The following is a 19,471-nucleotide window of genomic DNA, read 5'->3' on the forward strand; positions in this document are numbered from 1 at the left end:
TTTGAAAAAAACTCCAAGTCTTAATAACATATGAGACCTTAAAATGCAAGGGGATTTTTCTGTTATTCTTATGTAATACATGAATCTGTGGCTAGGCAAATTAAATACAGGGTATCAATGCCATAGTGAACAGTTATTTTTAGAGAAAAAAGATGCATGGCTTTAGCATTCAGGTATTTTACATACACTGTGCTGAAATTTGGCTGAAATCCATGTTTAATGCATATCTTGGAAAGGGTTGGTCTCTTAAATCAAGACAAAGCCTGCCTGCCAAGGAAGTACTGGCTTGTTACAAGGATCACTATAATGTCACAATCTCAAGGGTATACTCCAGGAAGGAAGATTGGTGTCAAATGTTTATGTCATCTGTAAAGCACAGTGAATTGACAATACGCTGTAAAAGAAGAAATAGAAAGATTTTTATCTGAATTCTCGCTTGGAATGTGAATGGAATTTTCTAGACTAACTCCTTTCCACATTATTCATATATTTGGTTTGCTCCTCTCTTCAATGAAAACTCCGGAAAGAGAAGTATATATATATATATATACATATATATATGTACATATATATGTATATATATATATATATATATATATATATATATATATATATATATAACTTTTAAAGCGTTGCAATTATAGCAGCTGTTTTTAAGTCCAAAGATATGACATAGTAAGCAGTCATTGAATAAACATAACCTACTTTGAGGTGTGAGAGCATACTGAAATGCTTTATTGCAGCTTATAATGGCATCTTAAAGGAAAATTTCAAAACCATGCACATTGAAGGCCATGTTCCAACTCCCCAGAATTGTTCAGAGCAGTATTCAGAAGCCACATGTGAAAACTGTTTGAAATGTTCAATTCTGAAGGCTCATTTAACTGTCTGTCTTCTCTTTGCAAAGTGATACCCTGTTCCATGCCTCTGGCTGTTATTTGGTATTTATAGAATCCCATCAGCATACGTGGAACTTTACTGAAGACATAAGCGAAGATCAGTGTCAAAGACTGTAAACTATTTTCCATTCTATTTATATGAGCTTAATAAACAGCAAAGGGCCTGACTGGTATCAAGCCAATAGAGTAGTAATGTAGCATGGAAATTGCTCTGAAGTTTCAGATTTGGATAATTCTACTACTGGTGTTACCAAATACTACAGTTCTTCTGTAGGATACTTAGAAATAGAAACAGCACTTTAAAAATATTTTGCCACTCTTGACTGAGCCTGATAGGCACGCCTTTTAACTCTAACCACCCTACCTTCTTGCTTAATGAAGCCCTGAAGAAGACTGCCAGCTATTCAAACACTCTCCACCTAGGATGGTGTTTCTTAACCTACATATCATGTATACTGGCATGCTTTCTGAGTAAGCAATAAAGGGAGTTGAGTCCTAGCTAGCACATGTGCATTCCAGGGAACGTTCTCATGGGATTCTGTTGCATTTCTAAACATCCTTGTAATGGAAAATCCTAGGAGAATTGCTCATCTTAGAAATTCTTCTTTCTCCCTTTAGTAAGTTTGCAATTAGAAAACACCAAATGTATAGGATTGAAAATTAGTGTATTGGAATGTAGAAGTGACATGTGAAGAAAGTTTTCATCAGTAAGTAAATCTGAAATAGGCAGAATTCTGATATGTACTTAAGAGGCAGTTCATTCCAAAGGATATGAGCAAAAATCAGTGGTTGGTGTGTAAAATATCTGCGGGCAAGAATGATCAGTTTGTACGTGGTAGAGGTTTGGTGCCAGAAAATAATAAGTGATACATTTTGAAAATAATTTGAAGACATATTTCTTAAGGAGATAACTATTCATTGGATATCTATTTTTTCCCAGGCGTCCTCTCATTTTCTGCTCATAACTACTGTAGAATTGCATTACAGTTCACATCACTGTATTCACTGCATTCACAGTTCACTGATGTGAACATCAGTTCACATCAAATTATACTTTGTACTCAACAACGTTCTGAAAAATAAAGCTTGAGATAAAAATACTTATGGAGTAACTTGTGCTCATTTTTTTTTATCCGCTCTGTGTGTAGAAAAACCATGTGCCTTGTTTTGCTCTCCTGTTGGGAAAGAACAGCCTATCCTTCTATCAGAAAAAGTAATGGATGGAACCTCATGTGGATATCAGGGATTAGATGTCTGTGCAAATGGCAGGTGTCAGGTAAGACATTTAAGAAGGGGGACGATGTGCTGAAGGAGGCTATGAGTGCCTTTGGGTAACTGCACAGTATGGTGGAAAACTCTGTGCCCAGACTCAAAAGCTATGGATTTAGTTCTCACTCAGCTGTCATCCTGAGCAAGTCTGATGTGCTTTGAAACCCCTTGTCTTCAGAAACCAAGGGTTTGGACTAGATCATCTTAAAATCCATGACCAGCTGAAAGACCCTGAGATTTTAATTCTATAGTGTAAATATTATGCATCTAAAATGGCATTTTCTGTCAAAATATTCCAGACCCAAAATTCAAGCACTGCACTTCTCCATATCTTGTGTCCAAGGCTGAACCGTGTGGCAAAAACCTATAAAATCCATCCTATTACTCACTTAATATTGAAGCATTTTCAACATACTGGAAACAACTGATTTTCAAATATATATTCAGTTTTCTTATAATGCTTAAACATCTCATTTGCTTATATCTTTCTTTTTAAAAACCATTTCCATTGGGGCACCTGGGTGGCTCAGTCGGTTGAGCTGCCGGCTTGGGCTCAGGTCATGATCTCACGGCTCATGGGTTTGAGCCCTGCATCAGGCTCTGTACTGACAGCTCAGATTCTGGAGCCCGCTTCGGATTCTGTCCCTCTCTCTGTGTTCCTCCCCCGCTTGCTCTCTCTCTATCTCTCTTTCTCTCTTTCAAAAATAAAGATTAAAAAAAATCTCCATTTGCTACATGCATTGATGCACTCTTCACTTATCTTGAGAAAAGTAGAAATTCTCTTATAGCAAGTGTGGACAGCAGAGTGGGAGAGATCAAAGGCTAGAAGTTAGAAGTTGCTGCTTATAATTCTACCGCTATCTCAAATTGGCTTTCCCTGGGAGATTAATAAACTGAGAGGTTAATGCCAAGTGTCTGTATGATCACCATCCATGCTGGGAGGGGAAGGAGCCAGGGTCAGGCACAGGGAGAAAGTGTGCTATGGTACAGTCACAACAGGCTACCATGTGAGCTGGGATGGCTCTTCAGAGTTGTCCTCATTTGGGGTGAGAAAACCAGGCCTTTTTACCCTTAGCATCTACTCGTGGCTGGATGCAAGCTGCCCTAGGAGGGAGATGGGACCTGAGGAAAGGCAGTTTTCTTCCGTCTAGGCAATTTCTGATGAGAGCCATTGGCTAATGAACTTAATGGGCATGGGAAGGAAATAAATCCCTTAGTTAGGAAAGAAGCATCTGAGTGGAGCGGTACTGAATCCATGACAGCCACTAAGAAATGACATTCTTATGAAAATCACTGAAAATGTGTTATACACCTATTAACCAGTCTGTCAAATGAAGTTGGTAAACCAATGGTCATTGACTTTTTTGTACAATACACTCCTTTGAGAATCTGATGAAAGGTTTCCTTTTTTCCCCAGAAAAATGCACACCTGTGCATACATACACACATGCACATGTGCCCAAATTTGAAAACATGTACAAGGTGTGGGTGGACCAACCTGTGTTCCAGTAGAGACCTACGGAACTCTGGGTAAAAACTTGGAAACAACATGGAACTTAAATGCTTTACCAACTCTAAGATTTTATGTTTTGCCAGCATTCTATAGAATTGAAAGCACAGAATCATGTAATACATTGGCATAAGAAACAGTCTTATAATTACATATTAATTTCCTTTATTCTTTAACAGCTTGTGTCAGTTACCTGAAATGTAATTTTTTCATTCGCCTGTAAAAAAAAACATTGCAGACATTTACCTATACATGTTTTGTTTTCAGACCTGAATGTTGTGCAGTTAAAGCTTTTAACTTTATTTCGTCACTATATGTAAGTCTGTCAGATTAAAGTTTGTCTTCAGTGCATTTATTTTTCAAAAAAAAGTATTTTCCTAACTATATATGCTAAATACAATAGCCTAAATTGCCCATGTTTTCACTTAACAGTATTGTGTAAGCTAGATATTTTTACAGAGTTCCTAGCTAGACATCAAAATTAAAACAACAGCAACAAAAAAAATTCTGCGTAAGTGCCACGTGAATCTGATGGTTACAATTAAGTTCCACGAAATGGATTGTGACTTCTGACAGAATTGGAATACTTCAACATTCTGGCTTTTAACTAAAATGCTACATTCAGTCTTTCCATATAATTAAAAGCATGCTACTTTTTTTCTTTCTGACGACCTCCTGTTTTTCAGGTTTCGCTACACAAAATACATAGCACCAAAACTGAATGTACAATTGTAAACTTGGAGAGGGACGAAGAAGGGCAGTTGAAAATAGATAGCTTTTGGGGTGCCTGGGTGGCTCAGTTGGTTAAGTGTCTGACTGTTGGTTTTGGCTCAGGTCATAATCTCATGGTTTGTGAGTTCGAGCCCCACATCAGGGTCTGTGCTGACAGTGCAGAGCCTGCTTAGGATTCTCTCTCTCCCTCTCCCTCTGCCCCTCCCCTGCACTCTCTCTCTCTCTCAAAATAAATAAATGAACTTTAAAATTTTTAAAAAAAGAAGAAAATAGCTTTCTCCTCGTGACCCATTTTGTCTCCGTGATATTTCTGTCCTAGAAAAGGATAGAAAAAGCTGTCTTCTGTGTTATGTTATCTGCCCATCTCCAGGACACCAGTGGTATTTCAGGTGGCCACCCCAATTAAATTACATTACCTTCTCAAAGGCATTCATCCTCAATGTCTGGAGATATATAAGCATATTGTGATAAGTATGGGTACTTGACACTAAATTACAAAATAAAAAATCTTTGATTCTTATTTTTAAAATCCATGATTGTTGAGCTATGACATTATGTCTATCCCTGGCTTTTATATTAGGTGGACAGAATTATAGTATCCCAGTTACAAGGGTTGGAAAAAAATTAATAAACCAGTAGGTACTAATTTATTCAGTCATTTAACTACTATTTATTGGGTTTATTGTATTTGCCAAGAAACAAACTAGGGATAGAGCATTAGAGTTGTTTTTTTTTTTTCCATTTCAAAACCACTCTACACTCTACTGTAAATTTGTCCTCATTTGTATGTAAATGAGATTTTTTTTTTTGCCCCTCACACCAGGACTTTCAGGTCTTTTCATGGCTCCCGCTTAGTGAGCTCTTACCCTACCTTTGTTGTATTTTGAGAATTTCCTGTGGTGGCCACCTCTTTCATCCACAGACATTCTTTTTATTTCTCCCTGAATACGCTTTGATTTGCAGATCAAGCTTCTCTACTAATGCATTGCTTTGCTACCTCTTGACAGTGATATATCCCCCTGGATAAAAGGAAAGGATGCTATATTATGCAGGTTTAATGTGATTTTTGCCTTCTCAGGATATTCATCATCCGCTTGCACCACCAACACTAACCACAGAAAAAAAACCTGTTTTTGTTCCTGTTTCATATAATATTTTTAAAATTCCTCTAAAATAATTATAACTTGCTACAAATGGATGTATCATCAATCTCTCGCAAGTCCTTCTTGGCTAAGGATAATTGTGTAATCCAACCATTTATTTATGACAGTATTGACATATTAATTTCTGCCCTTTGAGTATGCAGAACATTGCATACTTATTTATAATCATATTTTCTGAACATCAGTGGGAGACCAGCATTATTCACTAGAAAGGAGTCGATGATTTTATCCCAGAAGATTCATATTAATGTAATTCCTCTGGAAGCAAATTAAAATGAATGTCCCCGCTGTTCATATTTTCTTATAGCAGCTGTGCTAGATGCCAAAGAATGTGAGGATAGAAGTTTGTTCATGAACTATGGTGAAAATAAACATATGTTTGATTTTCACAAAGTTAATCTTTAATAATTGAGCATTTGCTTTGGAATCACTTTAAGAAGTGAAGCCTTCTATATATGAGTATATCTGTTCTATGTTAAGTAGAGTGAAGTAGATTAATCATGTTATATTTAATAGAAATGTGATTTCCTTGGGGATTTATATAAATTGCATTTGTCTCAATATTGTTTTTTTCCAAATTGCTTTAAGATACCATTTAATTCTTACTGTGAGAAAAATATTCTCATTGCTGTCCTGCTCTTTGGTCACTTTACCAATGATATCATTTGACACAAGCTTGCTCTGTTAATTTGCACCAGAGAATATGACATTTTGCTCATTTGTCAATTAAATGTGTCTAGTGTGTAGATACTAGGTTCCTTCTAAATTAGTGGTTAAAAAAGCTAAAGTGGAAAAAAACTCACTTTATAATGTACTGTCAATCTCTTGTTACAGAAGGTTGGCTGTGATGGTTTTTTAGGGTCCCTTGCAAGGGAAGATCACTGTGGTGTATGCAATGGCAATGGAAAATCATGCAAAATTATTAAAGGAGATTTTAATCACACCAGAGGAGCAGGTAATTATTCTTTTAATTCTTTTCAAAAAAAAATAAATCTAAACAGTCTTTGGGAAAGAGATTACATGGAAGTTGACTTAGAAATCACAGTTCTGACTCCATCATTGAAGACTTTTTTAATGGATAGGGAATGAGTTTTCGTGTTGACATACAATACCTGTGACATGAGCCAGAGACTCTAACAAGCCCATGTCCCATTAATGTAAATATGAAGTCATCTGTTATGCATTTAATATATTGGAGCAGAAAGGGAATAATCTAATTTGCATTGGCTAATGCTATCAGGTTTCTAGAGATCTTATTCTCCAATGCAAAGCCTGATGTCTAACAGAGAATAATGATTTCTAACAGCGTGGAACAGCTATTGAGAGTATTAGTCTTCAGGTTTTCAGCCTTCTATTTTGTTTTTTGGGGTTTTTTTTATAATGTTTTTATTCACTTTGAAGGAATAGTATTTTGGAAACAGAGTCTATAGCAGTGTAGCATAGTGGAAATGATAACAGGGAGAATCAGAAGATGTTCCAGATATATGAATAGTGGAAAGTCATCCTTTCTTCTCTTGTTTCATCATCTCTAAGTACCAGTACTCAGGGGATGGAAGAATGAAATGACCATCAATGATCTATGTAGTGTGAGTTTTAAAGTGACCCACCACAAAAAGTGATACTGTCTGTACTGAAATATAATAACCTACAGATTTGCTTTATATCCAGAAAACACCTTACACTCAGGTCCTCAAGCATACTGGGAGGAAGCAGACGTTTACATTAGTATCTTACCTGGATGTCTGTCTTTTAAACTATCTTATATTTATGATTATAATTTCATCATTATTAGCATGCTTAGACTACATACCTCAGCTTGTTCCTATTTTAAATTCTTTTCTTGTTCAAATATCAAAAAAACCTGAGACTAAAGTATGTATTAGTTTGAATACTAAGAACAACCATTTGTGTTTGAATAATCAAGATAGCGGAGTTCCTCTAGGTAAAAGAGTCCTTCGGAAAAGAAAATTAGACACAGCCCTCTAAAGTTGAATGTAACCTTTTGCTAGGCCCCAGCAGAATAAAAGATAAGTGAGCTTGGAGATCTTAAAGCCTAAAAATAACTGAGGCCCAGGGTAAAGTGTAGATCAAAACTCTCAACCTCCAAAGCTGTGAAAAATGTGACAGGTCCTACAAGTCAAAATCTGCCAGAGCTCATTTAGAAAAGTCATACTTAACTGTAATAGCCTCTCAGACTTTCAACTAAGAAGTACAATTATAATAACCTTTCCAGGATGATTGTAGCAGAGGAGGGTTTCCAGTATGAAGTTAAAATGAAGCCTGAAAGACCAAAGGGGTTTAAAGATACAAGAATTTTTGATGACTATTCTTGCATGGTTATTTACTATGCATGGAAACAGTTCACCGAATTATTGATAGGCATTCAGCACTGATATCTTTATTTAGTTGTAATAACACTTTTTTTTCCCACCGAACATATAAAAGAGAAATACCAGTTTAAAAATTGCTTTCCTTTCTGACTGTAGTTATGTGGATACATTTTCCCCCAGATTCTTACTTCAAACCTCCTTTGTTTTTACTGCACTTTAATTTCTACTTTTGTTCATTTGTTCATTTGCTGTTGGTAACTCGTGTTCATGGAATCTATTATTTGGAAAATGTCTGAGATGCCTAAGATACTGAGAATATCAGAGAATATTAATGTTGCTTTCCTCCTTCCAGATATATGCTAGCTTCACATGGCTCTCAGGGAAAAAACTAGAATTGTTAGTTTGGACCGTGAAGTCCTGCATGGTGTTGTACCTACCTGTCTCTCCGACATCGACTCACACCATCATCCCTTTCCTTCCCAAATTTCTTACAGATGTTCAAATGACCATGCTCCCTTCAGGACCTTGCATTTAAAAATATGGCTCTTTTAGCTTTCTCTTAGCTTTGCTGGTTAATTCTAGACATCACTTAGATCTCAGTTCAGATGTCACTCCTTCGGTGAGCAATGAAAACCTCTACCCCCATCACTAACAACTATTTTAGTGACACTATATTTGTATCCATATGGTGAGGTTCTAATCACATTTGTAAGTTTACATTTATTAATTTTTCTTTCCCTGCTAGTCTTTAAGATTAATGAGGAAAAATCTCATGATTATTTTTAACTCTATATTCCCAATGACCAGCACAGTGTATGATCCATTAATATTTATCAATGTAATTCATAATGAAACATTATATTTTAGGAAGTTTTAAAAACAAAAATCTGTATGAGCCCTTAATTATATCGTGGGCTTCATCTCCTTGTGATTTAGGGAATGTTTTGTACATTTCTCTTCAGACAATTTTATCCTTATGTTTATGGACTTCCTAGAATTTCTTGAAGGAATTGTAGCCTTATTTGGTCCAGTTGGCCATGGACACTGTATATATATACTGTATGAGTAACACATGTGCAGACACATGTGGGTGTTTTCAGTCCCTGTGCTCTATTTAGAGTTTGTTAAATCATTTTTCTTGGAGCTAGAAAATAAACTTGAGGAGGTTTTTTTTTTCTTTTTCTTAGTGCATTTATCATGTCTCATTGTAACTTGCCTAGATGTGGGATAATTTTTAAAGGAATTTTTAAAGATAAATTGTATATTTGGCTGATAATAGAACTAGATAGTTATCAGTATACACTAAGAAGAAAATGGGCATAAAATGTGTTATTCTTAGCATAAGAGATGATGATACTGATCCTGTATAAGGAACACATCCTCTCAGACTTTTTGTTTGTATGTTTGGCACAGCAGTGGAGAGTCATAGTGTTATGGATTCTCTTGCATGAAATAATAGCAGCGGGTCATAGCTCAAAGTCCATAGTGGAATCAGACAGATCTTAGGTCACAGCTTCAGTCACCTAATTATTGTGAAAGCAGTCTTGAAAATGGTAATTTTTCCCTTTCCCTTTATTTTCTCATCTATCAAATGAGAAATGTAGTATCTACTTTGGATGTTACCCTTATGACTAAATGAATAATTATGTAAATTGCCTACAATAGTGACTAGCACATAGCTAGTCACAGTCTGACGTTTATCATTATTACTACCATGAAGATAGTGATTGCTGTTGGCATTTTAATAGGTCTGTTTAAGAATGGAATCTCTGGTTATTAAATAGGATGTTCCTGTGAACAAAGCCAACTCTCCAACATGAGGATCAAATTTACAATTTTGACATCACAGACTTTATTCCAACTACTAAACTTGGCAGTAGCCACTCTCATATTCACTGCTTTAAAAAAATGCACATTCTGGGGCACCTGGGTGGCTCAGTTGGTCAAGCAACCAACTCCTGATTTCGGCTTAGATCACGAGCTCGTGGTTCATGGGATTGAGACCCGCGTCAGGCTCTGCCCTCATAGCAAAGAGCCTGCTTGGGATTCTCTCTCTCCCTCTCTCCCTATGCCCTTCCCCTGCTGGTGCTCTTTCTTTCTCTCCCTAAATAAATAAATAAACCTTTAAGAAGTAAAATAATAAAATAAAAAATAAATTTAAAACTGCACATTCTCAATCATGCTAAATGACTTACCTACTGAAAAATATCTAGGTCCCCATTCATTGGCCATCTCTCTTCAAATCATTTTGCTCTGTATTTCTCTTTCTCCCTTTTTTCTTGAAATTCCGTCTAACTCATCTGTCCTTTAAGCGATTCCAGTTGAGTAATGACACTTGCTCTAGATAGAACTATAAACGTAGACATAACCTACTGTCCTAATGTACAACAAACCTCTGAGTTTACTGCTAAACTCAAATAGGAATTTACAGTAACTCCCTCTACTTCTCTCTCTCTCTCTCTCCTCTTCTTTCTTAACATCCTGAAATTTAATATCTTCTCCAAATACTTGATTAAGTTACTTTGCTCAGAGATGAATAGTCACCTCTTGATTGTGACATTCAGTGGGGCTCTCCTTAGTCATCTTTCTCTTTGATGTTTCTACAGCTTCTGACACAGTTGACCAATAGCTTCTCTTAAGACAATCCAATCTATAGGATCCCACTGCACCAGAACAGCCAGATCTCCTGCTTCTCATGATTATTCCTTCTCTGGATTCTTTTTTATTTTCAGTCTCTCTCTTTAAAGCTATGACTGTCCTAGGTTGAGTCCTTCACTTCTCTTCTCCCTCAGTTTTCTCCAGTTACTTCCATGGCTGATATTACCACCTCACAAAAGTACTCCAATAGCCTAGTCTTTCTTTGGAGTTCCAGATGTTCCAGGGTTCTTCGTAGCTATTTTCACTAGTGTGTTATGTTGTTTTATTAAGTATAATTTGCGAAGTTGAACTTATCAGAACTATCAAAGATTGACTTCCATTTTCTTATAAACTATGGCTGCATTCTCACATAAGTAATAAGAAAGCTTTGTGTTCAGTGTTTATTTCCCCACTTTCTATTGGTTGTCAGTTCAGAATTTTTTTTTTCTTCACAGGGCCTACTGGGTTTTCTTCCTTAGCCTCTCGTGCTCGTGGAGTTTTACGTTAGCCTCCCAATACAGTTAATCCACAACTCGCCTATCACTAGGCATCCTGCATACTGCTCTCAGATAAAGCTTCTCCAAACCAGTAGCTGATTACCAAGTTCCTTGCTATGTTCACTAACTTCAGATGGATCAATTCAGTATCTTGGGCATGCATTAAAACTCTCTTTAACAGAGATATATTCTAACATCTTGTCTTTCTGACAGAATTATTTTACTTATGTGCTACCAAAAATATTACTTGCTCTCTTACTTTCCCTTGCATACAGCTAACTCATACTTTTTTTTTTATACATATCCAATTCCTGTCCATTCTTCAATGACAGTTCATCTGTTTACTTCTTTGTGAAGCTTTACTTGACTCTGTGAAATGTTCTCTTCTCTGAATCTGAGTGATTCGAGTTGATGCCAGTGTTTCTCAAACATGAGTAATGTGTATAACAATTTAAAAGGAAAACAAAAAATCCCACTTCCGTGAGTTAAAAATAGCAGTGAACCTTTTGAGTGGTGATGTAACCAGAGGAGGAGGACTATTGAAAGTGTGGTTTATATTTTTAAGCAGGGAGTTAACCATACCATCCTGCATATGATCTTTTTTACATAATTTTTGAATTTTTATTTAACTCATATTTGTATAAGGTATTTTTGCTTTGTCTTTCCAATTTCATTATGAGCTCATTGAGTGCACAGATCTTCTTACTGTACTTCTGTGTATAAATCGGTAATAAACATTTGCTTCTACTTTCATCACCGCCTACTTTGTTCATGTTTCAAAATGATAGTGCTTGTATGATTTGGTTTGCTAACAATGGTTAAATTGGATAAGCAGCATTCACTAATGGAAATTATGATTCAGAAAACACATGCCTCAGATTCCAGCCACTGCCACCGGGTGGGGTGTGTGCTACCTTTGGGTTTACACCAATAATTATAAACAGTTTCGGGACTTTGAAAAATTAATCAACAGATGACAACTCTGGGATCAGTTATTGTGCCTTTTTACTAGCTTTGAAGTTAGACTTTGATCAGATACATGGAGCTACACAAATGTTAAGAATATTAAATATTACCTATATCGTATATATTATAATATTAAAATTTAAAGCACAACTACTCAGCCAAAAGTAGGTGTCTGCTGTATAACTATTCTGCACTAAGTGAAGTCTTAATTGTGACTTTTTCTGCAAACTCTCTTTTATCTCACTTTATCTTTTTATCTTATTTCACTTCAAGTGTTACATTCCTCACCTCTGCTAAAAAGGGTTTTCTAACAAACACTTAATTGGGTCTTGCTTCTAGCTGTTTGACATCTTTCAGGGTGATGCTAGATTGCAAGGTGCAACCTTACACTTTCTTGTCTCCATCCCCAGTTTCAAAACCCTTTGTTAATCTCCTCAGGGAGTGCTTGGGTCTCTCTTGTCCTATTCTCAGCTACTCCAGGGACCTGATCCTGCCAGCTGCATTCTCTCCAGCTGCCTTTCCTTCTTCCCCGCACATTCTAACTTAAAGGAGTTTCATGAGCAAAATCTGAAGTTACTTATTTTGTTCCATGATCTACTGTGTTTCTAACTGAGCTCTACCATTGTGGTTTTTCCCCCTCCTACTTCATAAGAGATCAATGAGCCTTTATGTTTTTTAACATAAAATACAGTTACCTTTTTGCCCTTAATACTGCTATAGACTCGACATCTTTCCAAGAAATTTCTCCCCTTGCAATGATGACAGCTTTTGTATGCATTTTTTTCTTTCCATAAGTATTGAAATACCATAGCAAAAACCAAAACCAAAAGAAAAAAAGAGCAAGTCAATTAAGAAAAGAGATCTTAAGAGAATTCAAGATTTATTTCGTGTTTTATTGACTCTTACAGGTTATGTAGAAGTGCTGGTGATACCTGCTGGAGCAAGAAGAATCAAAGTTGTGGAGGAAAAGCCGGCACATAGCTATTTAGGTAACCTGACACAGAGCCGATCCAAGTACGAGCCCCACTCCCTGCCCTGACAGTTCTGTAATGACGAAGACATCAATCTGTTTCTAGTTACATGTTTGAATTTCCCAGGAAGCACCTCTTGTCATATCGAGTAGGAATTTCTTTCCTTCTCTCCCAGGGACTTATCAGAGCAAAAGCAATCTGGTTGTCTATGTTTTTGGGAGAGTATAAATTGCTTCCACATGTTATGCTGTGTTATAAAAAAAAAACTCATTGGAGGATTTAGGTATGTTTTATTTCACACATGTGCAGACATATTTCATAAACATGTTTATTTCATATATGCATATACACATTCACATTTATTGCATGTACAAATGCATATATGTGTGTGTCTGTGCATATGATTCCTTTAGAAATAGAAAATCTTGTGGGATTCTCAAAAAAATTCTGACATACTGAAAGGATTTAATGTTTTGATGGGAAATGGTGCTGTTTCCTTTCCTCACTTTACGTATATTCACCTATGAAGAGAGTATTTTAAATGTTTAAGTATTGCATATGGAAAGAATTGTATCAGCTATTTTAATTAGGCCAATTAATGATTTAAATATATGAAAGAAAATGCTCAGTTGCCAAAATACATATTGCTCACATATCAAAATTACAAACCAATTCAGTCATATGAAATGGTTGTCTGTAGTTATGGCATCCATGGATTAAAGGGATCTAATGTGATTAGGTCTGGTAAAAGAGTAAATGTTCTAAGTATAAGATCATATCATCTGCAATCAGAAATAATTGTACTTCTTCCTTTCTGATTTGAATGCCTTTTATGCTTCTGAATTCGGTTTGCTAGTGTATTGTTGAGAATTTTTAAATCAATGTTCATAAGGGAAGCTCCTGTGTAGTTTTCTTTTTTTTGTAGTGTCTTTGTCTAGCTTTGGTATCAAAAATGAGCTAGGCCTCCTAAGTGTGAATTAGGAAGTCTTCCCTCCAATTCAGTTCTTTGGAAAATGTGAGGCTTGATGTTGGTTTTTCTTTAGATGTTGCATAGAATTTACCAGTGAAGCCATTTTAACATCCAGTAATTTTCTTTTGGGGGATATTTTTGATTACTGATTCAGTATCCTTGCTAGTTATAAGTATTTGTGATTCGGTCTTGGTAAGATTTGTGTTTCCAGGAATCTGTACACTTCCTTTAGGCTATCCACTTTGTTAGCATATAAATTTTTAAAATTTTTATTCAAGTATAGCTGCCATAAAATATTCTATTAGTTTTAGGTGCACAATATAGTGATTGGACAGCTTTATACATTGCACAGTGCTCACCGTGACAAATGCAGTAGCCTTCTGTTACCATATGGTCTTATTATAATTAACTGTATTCCCCAAGCTGTAATTTTAATCCCCATGACTTATTTATTTTATAACTGGAAGTTTGTACCTCTTAATCCCCTTTACCTATTTTGCCCATCCCTCCACCTCCCTATCTGTCTAGCAGCTACCAGTTTGTTGTCTGTATTTATAAGTCTGTTTCTGTTCGTTCATTTGAGATTACATACAAATGAAATCAAGTCGTCTTTCTCTGTGTGACTTATTTCACTTCGCATAATACTCTAGGTCCACCTATGTTGTCAGAAATGACAAGAGCTCACTCTTTTTTTTTTTTGACTGAGTGATATTTCATTGTGTATATGCACCACACCTTCTTTATCTCTTGGTGGACACTGAGATTACTTCCGTATCTTGGCCATTGTAAATAATGCTGCAATAAACATGGGGGTGCATATATCTTTTTGAGTTAGTGTTTCCATTTTCCTTGGGTAAATAGAAGGTGGAATTACTGGATTGTATGGCATTTCTATTTTTAATTTTTTGAGAAATTTCTGTACTGTTTTCCACAGTGGCTACACCAGTTTGCATTCCCACCAACAGTACATGAGGGTTTCTTTTTCTCCACAACCTAGTTAAAGCTTCTTACTTCTTGTCTGTTTGATATGAGCCATTCTGACTGGCATGAGAATTATTACAGTACATTTCTTACCATCGTTTTTATTTCTGCAGCATCGGTTGTAACGTCCGCACTTTCATTTCTGACTTTTCGGTTGTCTTTTTTATTTTTCTTTCTTAGTCAAGTGCAGCTAAAGTTTTGTTGATTTTGTTCATCTGTTCAATGAGCCAATTTCTGGTTTTGTTAGTTTTCTCTATTATTTTTCTATTCTCTATTTCATTTATCTCTGTTCTAATCTTTATTATTTTCTTCTTTAGGTAGCTTTGGGTTTAGCGTGTTCTTTTTCTAGTTCCTTAGCTTATAAAGTCAGGTTGTTAACATTATAAGATCTTCTTTTTTTAATGTAAACATTTGTTGCTCTAAGTTTCCACCCACAGCACTGCTTTTGCTGTGTCCTCTACATTTTGCTATGTTGTGTTTTCATTTCCATTTGTCTCAAGATATTTTCTAATTTCCCTCATAATTTCTTCTTTGATCCATTGGCTTTTTGAGTGTTGTTTCATTTCCACATTAATGAATTTTCCAGTTTTCCCTGTTACTGATTTCTAAATCATTTCCCATTGTGGTCAGAGAAGATACTTTGTATGATATCTATCTTTTAGGACACGGGTATCTTTTGGGGGGCCATTATTTATGACCCCACAGTCACTAATTTCTATCCAGGAGTTTATACCACAACTAGTTCTTCTTGATAGTTGCCTTTACCACTCTAATACATCAGCAAGTCCTGTCAGTTACTCAGATATATCACTTCTCTCCATAACTACCGTGACCCACAATCAAGCTACTCTCTGCTGCATTGTCCTGCTTTATTTTCTTCAGAGCACCTACCACCATCACCATCTGAGTTTTCTTCTCTGTTTGCATACGTGCTTTTATGTTGTGTATCTTCCAGTGTTAATTTTGAAGGCAGGGATCATTTTTCTCAGAGCTTTATCCACAGTAACTAAAGCAGACTCTGGCACACAGAAAGTAATAAAGACTTTTTTTGAGTGAATTTTAATTAAAAAAAGATGGTTCATACTTGTATAGTAATTAGTATGGGTGAGTTCTTTAAATATATCTGCTAAATAGATCTTCACATGTCTGTGAAGTAGGCACCACTAATTTTTTTTAAATCAAAAACTAGAGGACCAGAGAATTTAAGTTTCTTTCCCAAGATCATACATCTAAAAAACCATGATCTTAGATTTAAGCCCAAGCAGTGTGGCCATTGTATCTTGTTCCTACTGTCTCTTTTTACTTTTTGTTTTTCTTTTTTAATTCATTGTCTCTCACATTATGCTTGTGATTTTAAAGTACATGTCCTATATGAACAAATTTGCCTTGAACTTCCCCCCCAATCTCCCTCTTTCCCCCCATTTCTTAACTAATGAGATCAATTGTATAGCATTAACTCAGGGGAATATAAATCACGAAGTGGTGGTTTTCTTCTCCCGTCACTACCTCCAGGTATGCCAGATCCCATCTTCTTTCCCTTATGTATATCTCTAAACATAAATCTCCAACCACTTTTTGTTATGAGAAGAGCATTTAATTTAAAAACGGAATCCCATGTCTTTTTTTTTAAATTTGTTTAATGTTTATGTACTTTTGAGAGAGAGAGAGAGAGAGAGAGAGAGAGAGAGAGAGAGAGAGAGGGCATGAGCTGGGGAGGGGCAAAGAGAAAGGAAGACACAGAATCTGAAGCAGACTGCAGCCTCCGAGTGTCAGCACAGAGCCCAACATGGACCTAGAACCCACAAACCGTGAGGTCATGACCTGAGCCAAAGTCAGACGCTTAACTGACTGAGCCACCCAGGCGCCCCAGAATCCCACGTCTTTGTTATGTCTCCGGCCTCATGATTGTCACTTTTTTTTGTGCTTAGAATTAGGCATAAGTTACTAGGGTCTCTTACTTTTTAAGGAAATAGCATGAGTGCTCCTGAACCGTCTGAATACTACTTGGGAGATTCATGTTGAAAATAGAAGTTTCCTTACTTCTTAACTGAATCAATCACAGCTATCCTAATGAATTAGGAGAAGGGTGCAAGGATGAAGAGAAAGTGGCCAGAGGTATGATCCAGTCACAGGCTGGGAATGGGAAGAACTCAGTGGCTTCTAGAGACATTGAAGTAGTTGAGCTCATGAAACTTGGTGAGAATGGATGTGTGGATAGAAAGTAAAGTTCAAGGATCACTTCTAGGCTTATGGATTAAACAACTGGGCAAATAATAATGGCATTTGCTGAGATAGCACACATGGATAAGAGGAAATTTTGGGGAAAAATGGCACAGTATTAAAATCCTCGATTTTAAGCCTAAAATCTTAGATTTCAAGCCTATCGTAGAGAATACATGTCATAAACCACATTTCCTAAAGGCTTCTTTGGACATTGGAAGGAAGTTATTGAAAATCTTTATCTGAAATAGCATCAGGAAAATGTATTATTTCCTGGAAAGCTGATCTTTAACAAATTAACTTGTCTTTATAAAACTATAATTTCATTGGAGACAGTTAATTCCCTCCCAATACAATTATTCTTTTACATTACTTGCTGAATTGTATTCCCATATGTAATTATTATCTGCATTTCTGAATATCATGGCTCAGTTTTATTAATAATTAATCAGGAAGTCCAAAATGGAGAGTAGTTCAGATCGACCATATGTTATATCTTTACAAAAATCACTGTAGCTTATGATTTTTAAAAGTCTAATAAAAAAGGTCATATGGGTCCATTTACCTTGCCTGCAGTTTTGCCTGCAAACCACTATGGAAAAACTTTTCACTAAAAACACTTTAAACTGTTGAGCAAATTACAAAAGGAGGAAAAAAAGAACACTTTTTTAAACTTACCTCTAAAATGGAAAGAAATTAAGGAGCCTTCACGTGCCAAAAACAAAGTAAGAACAGGAAGCCAAGTATTAGGCTGACCGAAATCCCACTTAAGCTTAATCCTGGTGACCAGTTTAGATTTTGAGCACCAGGATACACGGTGGACAGAAAACAAAGCCTGAGGCTCTATAGAGTAGAGGCTCTAACAGGAGACACCTAAATAAAGCAGGACCCCAAAGGACTATAAGCTCAGCGTGAAGGAGACAGAGAAATGGATTTGCTCCATCAAAGATCAGGAAATGTGTCGGTATTAATTTTGATACTAGGTGGAAGTAGAAAATCAACCTCCCTGAGGGTTCGTAACCCAAAGAAAATGCTCCTCTGGATTCATAGCACCATTTTACCCAACTATGAAGTACAAAACTCCAAGACATTTATTTTAAGGAAGTTACCAAGGTGGCTGGCATATGCAAAGGCAAATCCTTTTTGAAGTAATGCACCTTCAAACCAGGCCTCAAAGGAATTTTATAAGGTTCAACAAATATAATTTTGTAGTAAAGAAATGTTCAGAAAACACAAGAGGAAATAAACATTATGAGCAGTGAACATAAATAAACAGTAAAAATAAGGGAGAGCAGAATAAGATATACATTTGCATCATATACAGAAAATATAAAACTCTTATATTTAATTGTTTTAAAATATTAAAAATATTTTTAAAATATTAAAATAAAAATATTTTAAAATATTAAAAATATTTTTAAAACAAAAATATATAAATATTAAAATTTTAAATAATAAAGTTGTTTAAAATATTAAAAATTTATAATATTAAAATATTTAAAAAATATTTCATTAAAAAATTAAAAATATTAAAAATAAGCAAAAGTGGACTAAACACATATTCAAATAGCCAAGTACAATTTTCAAAATTAAATTTTAAAAATTCAATCAATAGAATACCAGATAGAAGAAAAATAATAGAAATATACAGAAAAAATGAAAAAAGAAAGCACAAAATAAGATAGTGTAAATAAAACAAAACATACTAGCAGTCTTAGTATGCATTTAAAAACTAAAATCTCTAGTTAAAAGACAAAAATTGTCAGACTGGATTTTGAAAATAATTCAGGTATATGGTATTCATCTAAGATTCACAAAAATTGACAAAGAATGGAAAACTGTACTAGGAAAAATAAAAACCAAAAAAATACTAGTAGAGCCATAGTAATATAAGTCAGAACTCACTTTAAAGGAAAATGCATTGTCTGAGGTGAAAGAAGTCACAGAATAATTATCTAAGCATTTAAGTCATCATTAAATAATATAATTTTATAATTATATGAACCCAGGAATATAGCTTGAAAGCTTTTAAGCAAAAATTGACAAAGAAAACTGGGAAAATTTATCTTCATACTGAAATTAAGCACAAATGTGGGCATGAACTGACTTCTAAACATAGTGCTGAGGCAGCACAGAAGAGAAAGATATTCTTTAAATAAATAATGCTGGAATAACTGGGTATTTATATGAGGACCAAAAAAAATGAACTTTAGCCCCTACCTCTTATCATACATAAAAATTAAGTCAAAATAGATTGGAGATCTAAACAAAAAAGCTGAAATTCTAAAGCTTCTAGCAAAAAACATAAGAGAAAACCTTTAAGACA

General features: G+C 35.4%; 1 protein-coding gene across 5 annotated transcripts in view; it reads left to right on the forward strand.

The window, feature by feature from the left end:
* ADAMTS19 (ADAM metallopeptidase with thrombospondin type 1 motif 19) overlaps positions 1–19,471 on the forward strand; it is a 241,930-nt gene that overhangs the window by 163,043 nt on the left and 59,416 nt on the right. For 4 of the 5 annotated variants that reach the window (XM_023254781.2, XM_045058633.1, XM_045058632.1 and 1 more), the window contains 3 exons: positions 2,048–2,175; positions 6,408–6,528; positions 12,912–12,992. In XM_023254781.2, coding sequence (XP_023110549.1) covers positions 2,048–2,175; positions 6,408–6,528; positions 12,912–12,992 — 330 coding nt within the window. The remainder of the gene's footprint in view (positions 1–2,047; positions 2,176–6,407; positions 6,529–12,911; positions 12,993–19,471) is intronic. The other variant, XM_023254786.2, reaches the window with a different exon arrangement.

This window comes from Felis catus, chromosome A1 (genome assembly GCF_018350175.1).
Source record: "Felis catus isolate Fca126 chromosome A1, F.catus_Fca126_mat1.0, whole genome shotgun sequence".
Taxonomy (NCBI): Eukaryota; Metazoa; Chordata; class Mammalia; order Carnivora; family Felidae; genus Felis; species Felis catus.